At 38.0% G+C, this 12,091-nt stretch overlaps 1 protein-coding gene across 10 annotated transcripts in view; it reads left to right on the forward strand.

Moving 5' to 3' along the window:
- The window catches only part of PCGF3 (polycomb group ring finger 3), a 59,722-nt gene that overhangs the window by 26,631 nt on the left and 21,000 nt on the right, over positions 1-12,091 (forward strand). For all 10 annotated transcript variants that reach the window (XR_014319278.1, XR_014319279.1, XM_082782551.1 and 7 more), the window contains 2 exons: positions 5,970-6,087; positions 9,080-9,176. Coding sequence is in view for 8 of the 10 variants with exons in the window: in XM_082782551.1 (XP_082638677.1) it covers positions 5,979-6,087; positions 9,080-9,176 (206 nt within the window). In the remaining 2 variants the exon portion in view is untranslated. The remainder of the gene's footprint in view (positions 1-5,969; positions 6,088-9,079; positions 9,177-12,091) is intronic.

Genomic DNA, 12,091 nt, shown 5'->3' on the forward strand with positions numbered 1-12,091 from the left:
TTTAAGCAGGTAACTGTGTAGGAGAAAAAACGAAGGCCTATGTCTTACAGATTTTCTTTGGTTGACTTTGACTGACTTTCTTAAACATACATTTAAGAAAGATATTTGTGGTCTTCTAACTGCTATGGGGACTAAGGTTTGCAGTGTTCAACTGTGAAAAAGATTCTGTTTGGTTCTGAAAAATGTTGTTACAAATTTTCAGATCCTGGTCTGTCCTCTGAAGTTGCATGTTTGCTGTGTGGGTTGTTTTGTGTATTACGCTTTTTGTTTGTTTTTTTAATACAAGACACCAGACTAGGTGGTGCTTTGGAAAAGTAGACTTATCTTCTCCTATCATTACTTCAGGATAGCGCTTGTGACTAAACATCAACCTAATTCTTCCACTTTTCTTTTAAAAGCAGAAGTTTTAAATGGGATTGTGCTAACTTCATTGAGTTTAAATCTGTGTGATTATAACCAGACACCAGTTCCTTGATGTACCTAAATGAACATCTTGAGTATAGCCGAAATAGCAAGAAATTAAGTATACCTATCACATGGGTAGACTAAGGTAGTGTAATAGGGTAGTAAATTCATGGGATCATAGGGTAGCTCAGGTTGGAAGAGATACCAGATCATCTAATCCAAATGCTCAAGGCAGGGTAAACTATGAGGTCATATCAGGTTGCTTGGGGCTTTATCCACTTGTCTGAACACTATTATGTTCTGAAGTTACAGGCTTGCTTGGGAGCATGTATTCAGAGATACTTTTTTATTATTATTATTTTTAGATTACTTGTTTTGGAATTTCCTGAATTCACATTTATCTCTCTTTTTAAAAAATAGTGCTTTCTGGTTGAGGGATGAGAAGATGAGATTTGTGCAAGATACTACTTGAATGAAATTCAGATCTGGAGAAATTCATTCCGTTTTTCAAAGGGAAGGTGTTAAAGGGAAAGCTTGGTTCTCTCCAGAAAATAGGCTTGCTACTGGCTAATCTTGGTGGTTCTTAGTCTAACTTTGTGTTTTGGACATTGCATGCTGCTTAGAGACAGTTTTTACTTGCAATGTATGATATGACTAATATGGATTAGCTGTCTGTGCAGAAAGTGTAAGAAGTCTGTGTAGAAGGATGTTACTTCTGTTGGAATAGCTCAGAAATCCAGCAGCTGGTAAATGTGCTTTTCTCGCTTTCCTTTATATTACTACATGTTATTATGGTAGAAGAAACTCTTTGAGATTACTGTATAAATAGTCAAGGCAAATGCTGAGACTTCTGAAGAATACTGAGATTCTCAATGTACATATTATGTTGCTTTCATGGGAGCCCACTATTTAAAAAAAAAAAAAAAAGCCTAACTGTTTTTTTTCAGTAGCTTGGTTTGGTAAACTCAGTAAATGAGCTGAGATTTGCTAGCTGTAATGATGTATTGTAAGCCCATACACTTTTAACAAATAGATTGTAGCTCATTACTGTGCTTGTCACATTGAAATGACTGGGAGATTCTGTAATAATTAAGGTGGAGTTAAGATGACTTAGAAATAAGATTTGGGTTTTTATTTATGGTATTCTTTTCAATTCCTGCAGTTGTTATCTTTTCTGTTTGCTCCTAATCCTTGAACATGATCCTTTTTTTTTTTTTTTTTTTTCCTCTACAGAAGTGAACTTCCATGTATATATGGTTATTCCATGTCTATATGGTTACTCAAAGAGAGTGTGTGTGTCTGTATATGTATTTGGTGAGAACTTGTGATCTTACATGATGAAAGTGACTAAGTGACTAAGTTTTTTTCAGCAGGGACATGGGAATATTGGAGTTCCTCAAGGGCAGATATGTACTTAAAATAGACTAGTACCCCCTGTAAATTGATAGCTGTTAACATATGTCATGTCATCCTATGCTCTACCTCTATTCACACAGTCGTAGAATCATAGAATGGCTTGAGTTGGAAGGGACCTTAAAAATCATCTAGTTCCACCTGCCCTGCCCAGGACAGGCTTGTCACCCACTGGATCAGGCTGCCCAAAGCCCCATCCAGCCTGGTCTTGAGCACCTTCAGGGATGCAACATCCACAACCTCTCTGGGAAACCTGTTCAGTGCCTCACCACCCTCTGAGTGAAGAATTTCTTCCTAACATCTAATGTAAATTTCCCCTCTTTTAGTTTAAAACCATTCCACCTTGTCCTGTTATTATATGCCCTCACAAGGGCAGAGCAGAGGGGTACAATCACCTCCCCTGGTGATTTGGAAGAAACATGGAGAGTTTCTTCCAAAATGTTGTGAATAGTAGTTTAGGTTTGTATTTCGAAGTACAAAATTTATCCTGTTTATCCTGCACAAATGATGATGATTAAAAAAAAAAAAAAAAAAGTTGATGGTGTAATTTGAAGTTACGCTATTTACTTTCCTTTGAAGCAATACAGAACAGATACGTGATGAATCTGGAATCACTCTGAGTTTTTAATTTTTGCTGTTATTAATGAGTTTAATTTCTTACATGAGGCTGTAGCTTTAGACCTTCTATCATTTCTTCTAATCTATGTCATTAGTTTGGCTTAATTATTTTTTTTTTTCTTTCCCTCAGGGAAGGAATCTGAGTTGTCTTCAAAGTCTGAGTCTCTAGAAATGTAGTCTAACTAAACTGACATTTTTGTGATGCACCATTTTGCTGCTAGTTCCTCCTTTTAACACTGTGTAAGTCCTCCTGCTGTTACAGATTTGAAAAACAAACTGTTTTGAAAAATAAATAAGCATTTTTTTTCCTGACACTAGAGGGCACGAGATACTGGTTAAGGTGAAGTCTGATCCTAACAGCTTGCTTAAAGATATTAAAAAAAGTTGCATTGCTTATCAGCTGCATTGAAGATTCTGTGGCTGTCTATGCAGTGAATGCTTCCTTCTCTTGTTGTAGTTGCTGTATGGTAGCAGTGTGGGCCAGGCCTTCTGGAGAAATCTCCTACTGCAGTTTTTAATCTTGCTTTGAAACTAAGGTAGCTAATGCACTGGAAAAAACTTGCTACCATTCTGTCACTTCTGTCAATAGTTTCCTGTTTCTGTTCTTAATCATCTGTTGAGTTTCTATGAGCCATTCTAGAAAGGTATATGAAACTTTCACAGGTTTGGTTTGCCAGTTAGGCCTTCTCAGGATATTCTGTTGGACATGTATTTTCTCAGTTGCTAGGAAGTGCATGATTTTATTTCTCATTCGGTCAGTGGAGTGTGTTTTTTTTCCTTCTTCTGCTAAACATGGCTTTACTACTTCTTTGTAGTATATTTACCTTCTTTTCTGTGTTCTTTGTTCATCATTCTCATAATATTATGTCACATCTAAATTTGTTTTCATTTGCTGCTGTCGTGGTTTAACCCGGCCGGCAGCTAAACGCCACGCAGCCGTTCGCTCACCCTCCCCCTCCCTCTCTGGGACGGGGGAGAGAAATGGAAAGTGAAGCCCGTGAGTTGAGATAAATACAGTTTAATAAGACAGGAAAATAACAATAACAATAATAATAATAATACAATGATGATAATAGTACTACTACCAATAATATGTACAAACAAGTGATGCACAATGCAATTGCTCACCACCCGCTGACCGATGCCCAGCCTAACCCCGAGCAGTCCGGCCCCCTCCCCTGGCTAGCCACCCCTATATATTGTTCAGCATGACCCCATACGGTACGGAATACCCCTTTGGCTAGTTTGGGTCACCTGTCCTGGGTCTGTCCCCTCCCAGCTCTTACTGCACCCCCAGCCTGCCTGTTGGCAGGACAGAGCAAGAAGCTGAGATGTCCTTGGCTTCGTATGAGCACTGCTCTGCAACAATGAAAACATCGGGGTGTTATCAGCACTCTTCTCATCCTAAGCCAAAACACAGCATTCCACCAGCTACTAGGAAGAAAATTAATTCTGTTCTAACTGAAACCAGGACAGCTGCGCTTTTTTTTTTTTTTCCTAGTGCTATATCCTGTGATGCCTGTAATGGCAATGCAGTGGGGAAAAATTGTCAAGGTCTTTCAAGAAAAGTAATAACTTCTTTGCTTCAGTTTTAGCTATAGTATCTTTGGCTCGTATGCTTCATTAAAGGTTAGATTTAATCTTTCAGTCCTGAACACCTGTTTCTGAATTCCTGACTGGTCAAGTAACTAGCATTGTACTAATATGGCCTCTTCTAAGTATTCCTGTAGCTTGGTTTCTCTTCTGTCTTTCATGAATTTTGTTTTCCAAGGTGCTGCCTACATTAATAGAAGTTCCAAGCTGTTTCCTGAACACTTCTTATGAGTGGTTATACATATCTTTTTCCTTAAATTTAAGTAATTCATGCAGTAGATTCTTTAACTGGATATCTTATGCGCTAACTTGAAAATGTTTAATGTGTGTGTGTTTTTCAGATGGTTAGAAGCAAACTTGTAAAATTAGGTTTAGAAAAGTAATTCAGTTTCCTAGCACTGATTTTGACCTATCTTTGCAACTGGGCACTAGGGTTTGCACTTCCATTATTCTGTAACAGCTAGTCACTGGCTTAAATAAGAAATCTGGATGCTATAAAACAAGTTCGATGTCTGCGTTGTCTTAGGCGTGAGAAGTAGAAGTCTTCCTAGTCCTTTTTTGTATAGGACAATGCAATCCTGCGTGCGCTTGTGGTGGATGTGCTTTTCCATAACTTATATTGAAATATAAAGTACTAATTTATCACTGGTATACTTCTGATTCTTATGAAAGTTTGCCTTGTGATAGTTCTTTTTGCTTAATTAATTTGTCGTGTTCTGTTCCTTTGTTTAAGTTAAGGTGGTATGACCTTGTTACGACATTTTTGTGAAATTTGGGGAAAATGTGTTGCCAAACAAACTCTGAAATTTATCCCAAAGTAAACTAGATGAGAACTAGTATTTGTGAGCCAGGGACAGTCAAGTCATTTTAGTAGAGAACAGTGTAATCAGGTGACATCTGCACTGCAGGAGCCCGATGTGATAAGTTATGAGCAGCCTAAAATGGCTCATGTAATTAATGCTGTCAACTTGTGGTAACAGTACAATTTTCTTGTCAATACATTTTGAAAAAGAAAATGCAGATACATTTAAAAAATATCAATGTGCTTCTTGAGGCACAAGTTTTGTTTTCTGTTTTCTCGAAGTAACTGGAGAAAAGCAACTTCTCGAAGTTGCTGCCAAAGAAGTTAAATGAGTGGTTTCACTTCTAACTTTTGAGTATTTATTTATTTTATTTTTCCATCTAATGATGGTTATGCCATCCTTTGCTCTGAAGAATGGTAAACTTCCTAGTTCACATTTCTTAGTATGGCAAACTGCAGTTCTGCCGGTGAGACAATTTTGGTTTGTAACTTGCTCTTCTATTAACTTGAGTATAAATAAAATGAGATTTCATAAGGTTTACTTTTCAGCTCTGTTAATTGAGATGGCTTCAAAATTGTGCTTTAACCATAGTGGCACAAGGCAGATGCGTAAGTGTGGTTAAGCATACTATGTCAAGCCAGCCCCAGTTCTTTTGACTTCTGAATTTTAAAAATGCAAAAATGCTTTCAAATTGTTCTGAGAACTTTTACTCCTCTTTTTTTTTTTTTTTTTTTTTTTTTTCTCCCCCCCATGATTTTTTTCCTATGACTAAACCAAATGCGATTACTTAGATCAACAGAATGGTAGGATTTGATCTCATATCCAAGTCCCATGGGCAGCAAGGGGCTTATCAATAGATAATTAGACTGTTTTCAATGCTGGTGAATCTTTAACTTGTAATACAGTGAAACCTTAACTTGTAAAAACTTCTTGTTTTCACCTTTCATTTCTGAGAAGTTCTTTCAAAGTCAGTGCTATCATTGTGTGTACATGCACATGTGTGTATATATACGGTGTATGAGAGCCTTTAGCTGTGTAAACATATCTTTTAGGTGAATTCTAGTTAATCATTTATGCCCAAACAACTTTTACCTCATCATTACAGCTATGTTACTGTATAATATCTCTTTTCTGCAGACACCAAAGATGCTAACAAGAAAGATTAAGCTTTGGGACATTAATGCCCACATAACCTGTCGCCTGTGCAATGGATACCTGATTGATGCTACCACTGTTACAGAATGCTTACATACATGTGAGTATAATTAAATATTTTTTTTATTTGATGTGCAATGTGATGCAACAATTTCTAGTTGAAATTCAAACATCTATTATGCATCTATAATGCATGATTTGCTAGACACTGTCTTTTAACAAAATGATGTTTTTAACAAAACAAGTGAAGAGAACACTAAAGCTTTACTGCCCAAACTTGAAGCCATAGATAAGTGGTAACATATATATTCAGAAATGCAGTTAATTTTCCTGCTAAAGGAATGTGGTATGCCTAGTTATTTCTTCTGTGACAGTTGACCCAGCATATGTGCTCCACCTGGAGCCTGCCAGATGTCTCTTGCTCTCCTGTCTTTATGCAGAAAGCAACCATATTTGATGAAGAATAAGTATATTTTATTGTACCCTAACAGTAAGCATTTGTTCCAGAATATTTTGAGGTATTTGTTATGTTGCTCTGTGAATTTCCAGTTTCAGATCAAGGAATTATGCCCTTGAACCTCACAAAGCCTTAGACTTCAATAAAACAATAACTACAAAACCACCTTCACTTGAAGTTATAAATTCTTCTCAGTACCTTTGTTGCTAATATCACAGTATGTAAGGATGATAGGGTTTGAAATACCGTGATGGAGACTGGCATATGAGCAGAGTTCCAACTAAAGGTCTGAAAAGAATCAATAAAAATCAGTCCTCCTGAGGAAGAGCCATAGAACTCACTTAGTCCAAAGTGCCAATTCAAGAATTGTTCTGTCTTAAATCAGTTCTGATTCTTAGCTTCCTTTGCCAAAGTACGCGTCAGCTGAGGAATTAATCTTCAATCCAGAAGACCCGTGCTAGTGGCATTCAGTATCTTCTGTAGTAGCTACAATCATGGCTTTACTTTACATGACAGGGTTTTACCAAAAGTATTTTTTCTAGCTGTGTCTTCAGAATTCCTGCAGGTTACCAACATGTTATTGTAAGTTGGGCCCTTCTGTTTGTCCGGTTTTATTTGCTGGGAGCTGAGAACATCATTTGTTTTGTTTTTGTTTACCTGCATTAATCTATTAAAGAGTACTTGCTATGCAACTCCTTACATCCAGTGCATTTTACAATGCTTCTGTCACCATATTTTATTCTGATAAAACTAGTATGTTGTTCAAATAGCTTCATCACCCATGGCCTCATTGCTTTCTCAGAAGGGAATTACTTGATGGCAGTGGCTTTGTCTCCACAAAATGAAAATTTTTATTTCGGTTGACTTATATGCCACTTAAAATTTCATACAAAGGGGAAATAAGATACTCATGACTTGTCTAATATTATATTTTCCATTGTACTTCTTTTCTAAGTTCTGCTCATCAGTTTTAATGAGTCTGCTATTCTTGTCATGCTTCCATGCCATTTTGGTTATTCTTCTGTCCCTTCAGTTCGTGTTTCACATCTTAATTTCTATAGTGCGCATTCTGGAGAGTAGGGGAGACAACTGGATCCTTAAGCCAGACTTTTCTGTAGTTTTTGTCCCGAAGTCTTCACTTCACATCAACAAGACATTACATATAAAAACAACATTTTGACAAGTCATTTGTCTAACTTAGAGCTAGAGGGTAATATTTCGTCGTTCTTCTAATAGTACAAAAAACAAGCTCTCCAATCTGTTCACATCAGCCTTACCATTTCTTACATTCACTTATGAAGTAAGTTTTTATTAATACACAGTGTTTTCTTCAAAGGCCAGGGAATGCCTGTTGCTTGTTCCTACTGTTTTTTTTTGTTGTTGTTGTTTTTTTTTTTCTTTTTTTTTTTCCCCCCATTTGTGGCTTGTCCCTGGTTCTGCTATCACTGGCTTGGTAAGATCAGGGTATAGCTTCACTCTTGTGAATGGAGCTACTGTTGTGGCATTCCACTGCAACAGACGGCCATGCATGCAAGATCTCTGCTTTGTGCACAAAGCTACAGGACTTGTCCCAACCATAACCTCTACCAACAACAGTACTATTGCTGATACCATGGAAGTACAATGTGGAGTACAGTCAGGATGCTTGCTTTGCTGCTGAATAATTTCCCTGATATTAACAGATGTTTTTTTTTTTTTTCCAAATGTACCATCATCCTGTCTGAGAGGTAGATGGCACTGTAGTTAAAGGAATTCTTTCATTTTGTGTGATAAGAATGAACGCATTAATACCAAAATGAACTGCTGCTGTTTGAGGAAGAAAAATACCACTTTTTTTCCTCTACAGTTTTTAATTTGAGATTATTTAGAACTTCAGATGAAATGATGTAGTGATGTGTATTATCTGTACTGTTTCTTAAGAAATAAATAAATAGTTGATTTTGAATCAGATGTGAATAAGTGTGTATATGGAGCTGGAAAATGTTCCAAAAAGTGTACAGCTCTATAACGTATGACTGCTTTAGCAGGTTTTGCTAGCACTTCTTACAAATACTGAAGATCTGTCCCTATGGAATTATTTTTTCTGATGGAAGTTTAACTGCCAAGTACCCTGTGAAAATTAGAGGTGAAATATTGCCTGGATATCCAGTTTTGGAACATTTTCTGTTGTTTTAAAAAATAATAGATATACGAATGATGTCTTTGTCCTAGGTTCACTTCCACGGTACACTTCTCTGTGTGGCCATGGTTAAAGCAGCTTGGCTTAGTACCTTAGTATGGTATATAATGCATGTAGTATCATCCGTGCAAGCTGGATGCTGGAAACTGGTGTGCTCGAAACTGTAGTTCTAGTAAATTCCAAAATGGGATAGTGTGTTGTATGCTATGTTAGGCAGACTCTGGCTATGTACAGGTGCCTTAATTCTAGTGCATCGCTTTTCTGTATCAGGAGCACTTGTGAAAAATGTTGGAAACTCTGTTCCGTGTGGTTAGATATGCTTGCACAATGTAAAAAATTACTCTTGTGTATATTTCAGTAACAAGCATTTCTGTAAACATATGAAAAGAAGCTTTTATTATTGTTATTATTATTATTATTTTATTTCTTTTTAATTATGGATGTCCTTGTTACCAGTCTGTAGAAGCTGCCTAGTGAAATATTTGGAAGAAAACAACACCTGTCCGACTTGTAGAATTGTTATACATCAGAGCCACCCATTGCAGTATATTGGGTAGGTATGAAAGCAAAAATGCAACTAATTGCACTCTAAACTGTTTTAACCTCTTTAATACAGCACAGCTTTTTCCTAAATTTTCTTAATTGCTGATCAGAATGCTACGCATTTAAAAGGAAGGTTGAACATGATTATGTGAGGAGATAACAGGATCAAACTTTGCTATGAATTTGCAATTTCTTAACATCTGTTAGTATTTTTAAATCTTAATATGCAAAGTATGCACTTTACTGTTTAAATTTTGAGAAGTTCTAATGACTCATTAAAGTTACATAAATGAAACATTTGTAGAAATTATTCTTTTACTAAATCATCAAAACTGTAAGTCCCTGTCGAATCGTGCTTTGAAGGATGAAGTGAGTACCGATAGGCAGGAAGGAACAAGTAACACTCAAGACAGCAGTTTTGTCTACTGTAAAGCTACAGGAATATACCAGTGCCTTGATTCAGAAGATTGTTTTCCATGTCAAAAAGAGACAGGAAGCAGAGCATCAAATTGAGAACAGCTAGGAAGGAATTCAGCAGTTGGCTTTTAGTCATTGAATGCACTTCAAAGGAAGTATCTTCCCTGCAATAATTATAAAATACTGCCCCTTCAAGATTAAAGCAGTCTTTGCTTTGCCTAATTTTGGTTTACTAGTTTATTTATGGTAGTCAAGAGTTTCACAATACATGTTAGAATATAGACTTGAATGCCTGTTCATCCCCCGGTCTGGGGAACACATAAACCAAACATCATCTATTTAACAAATCTGAATGATGTTAAATTCTCACCTTTGATCACATAGTAATGGCAGATTTACTCATTTACATTGAAATATTTTTGGAGATATTCCTGTAAATCTATATGTGACAGTTGAAAATTGGGTTGCTATTGCTTGACATGAATTTTAGAATTAATGATATTTTGGTTCTTCATGTAGTGCTATTTCAAGAGGTTTCTAATCATACATAATAGTCTTTGAATTGTTGCCATTTCTGTAATTATTCTCTGGTCTCCACTGGTGTGAAGTGCACAAGTCAGGTGATGAGAAACCTGAGAATACCTGTTATTTAACCTGCAAACATGTTATTTAAGTCAGATCCAGGATTTTGTACTCCAGGCTCTACTGAAGGAATGACCTTGCAGCAGCTGAGACATATTTAGTTTCTGTTTCTGACTTTATCTATGGATTGGTGTTGTGGTTTAACCTGGCCAGCAGCTAAACACCACACAGCAATTTGCTCACCCTCCCCCAGTCCCTCTCTTGGGATGGGGGAGAGAAACAGGAAAGTGAAGCCTGTGAGTTGAGATTAAGACAGTTTATTAAGACAGGAAAATAATAATAACAATAATGACGATAACAATGATGATAATAGTACTGCTATTAATAATGTGTATGAAACAAGTGATGCACAATGCAACTGATCACCACCTGCTGACCGATGCCCAGCCTAACCCTGAGCAGTCCGGCCCTCCCACCCCGGCTAGCCACCCCTATATATTGCTCAGCATGACCCCATACGGTACAGAATACCCCTTTGGCCAGTTTGAGTCAGCTGTCCTGGGTCTGTCCCCTCCCAGCTCTTGCTGCACCCCCAGCCTGCCCGCTGGCAGGACAGAGTGAGAAGCTGAAATGTCCTTGGCTTGGTGTAAGCACTGCTCTGCAACAATTAAAACATCAGCGTGTTATCAGCACTCTTCTCATCCTAAGCCAAAACACAGCACCCTACCAGCTACTAGGAAGAAAATCAACTCTGTCCTAATTGACACCAGGACATCTATCCACCCCTTACTCCATACCATTTATGTCATGCTCAGGTTACACTCTTTCCAATACATTCTAATTAATCACCATTCTCATCTATGGTATATAGCAATCATGGTAGTGATGACATACAGTATTGTAGAATAATTAATGTGATAGAATTCAACTCATGGGCTATTCTCACCCAGTATTAAATCCCTTTGAGGTACACACCGGGCCTCCCCATTCTTTTGCATTACCCACCAAGTATATCCAGGTCCCTGAGCAAAAGCAATCCCATGAATGGGTTTGCCTTTTCCTGAGGCAGGAGTAGCCCAGACTGTTTCACCCAACTTGTTTCTTACATGCACTACAGGAACTTTATCCCCATCTACAGTACGTAACAGGTTTGATTGGGCAGGTCCAGCTCGGTTGGCAGATCCCCTAGTATTGACTAACCAGGTGGCCTTTGCCAAATGCATATCCCAATTTTTGAATGTCCCAGTGCCCATTGCTTTCAATGTAGTCTTTAACAGTCCATTGTATCGTTCAACTTTCCCAGAGGCTGGTGCATGATAGGGGATGTGATACACCCACTCAATACCATGTTCTTTGGCCCAAGTGTCTATAAGGTTGTTTCGGAAATGAGTTCCATTGTCTGACTCTATTCTTTCTGGGGTACCATGTCGCCATAGGACTTGCTTTTCAAGGCCCAGGATAGTGTTCCGGGTGGTGGCATGAGGCACAGGATATGTTTCCAGCCATCCGGTGGTTGCCTCCACCATTGTAAGTACGTGGCGCTTGCCATTGCGAGTTTGAGGGAGTGTGATGTAATCAATCTGCCAGGCCTCTCCATATTTATATTTCAGCCATCATCCTCCATACCAAAGAGGCTTTGACCGTTTGGCTTGCTTGATTGCAGCACATGTTTCACAATCATGAATAACCTGTGCTATAGCGTCCATGGTCAGGTCCACCCCTCGATCACGAGCCCATCTGTATGTTGCATCTCTACCTTGATGGCCTGAGGTGTCATGGGCCCATCGGGCTATAAATAATTCACCTTTATGCTGCCAATCCAGGTTCACCTGAGCTACTTCAATCTTAGCAGCCTGATCCACCTGCTGGTTGTTTTGATGTTCTTCAGTAGCCCGATTCTTGGGCACATGAGCATCTACGTGGCGT

This window comes from Aythya marila (genome assembly GCF_965140915.1).
Source record: "Aythya marila genome assembly, chromosome: Z".
Taxonomy (NCBI): domain Eukaryota; kingdom Metazoa; phylum Chordata; class Aves; order Anseriformes; family Anatidae; genus Aythya; species Aythya marila.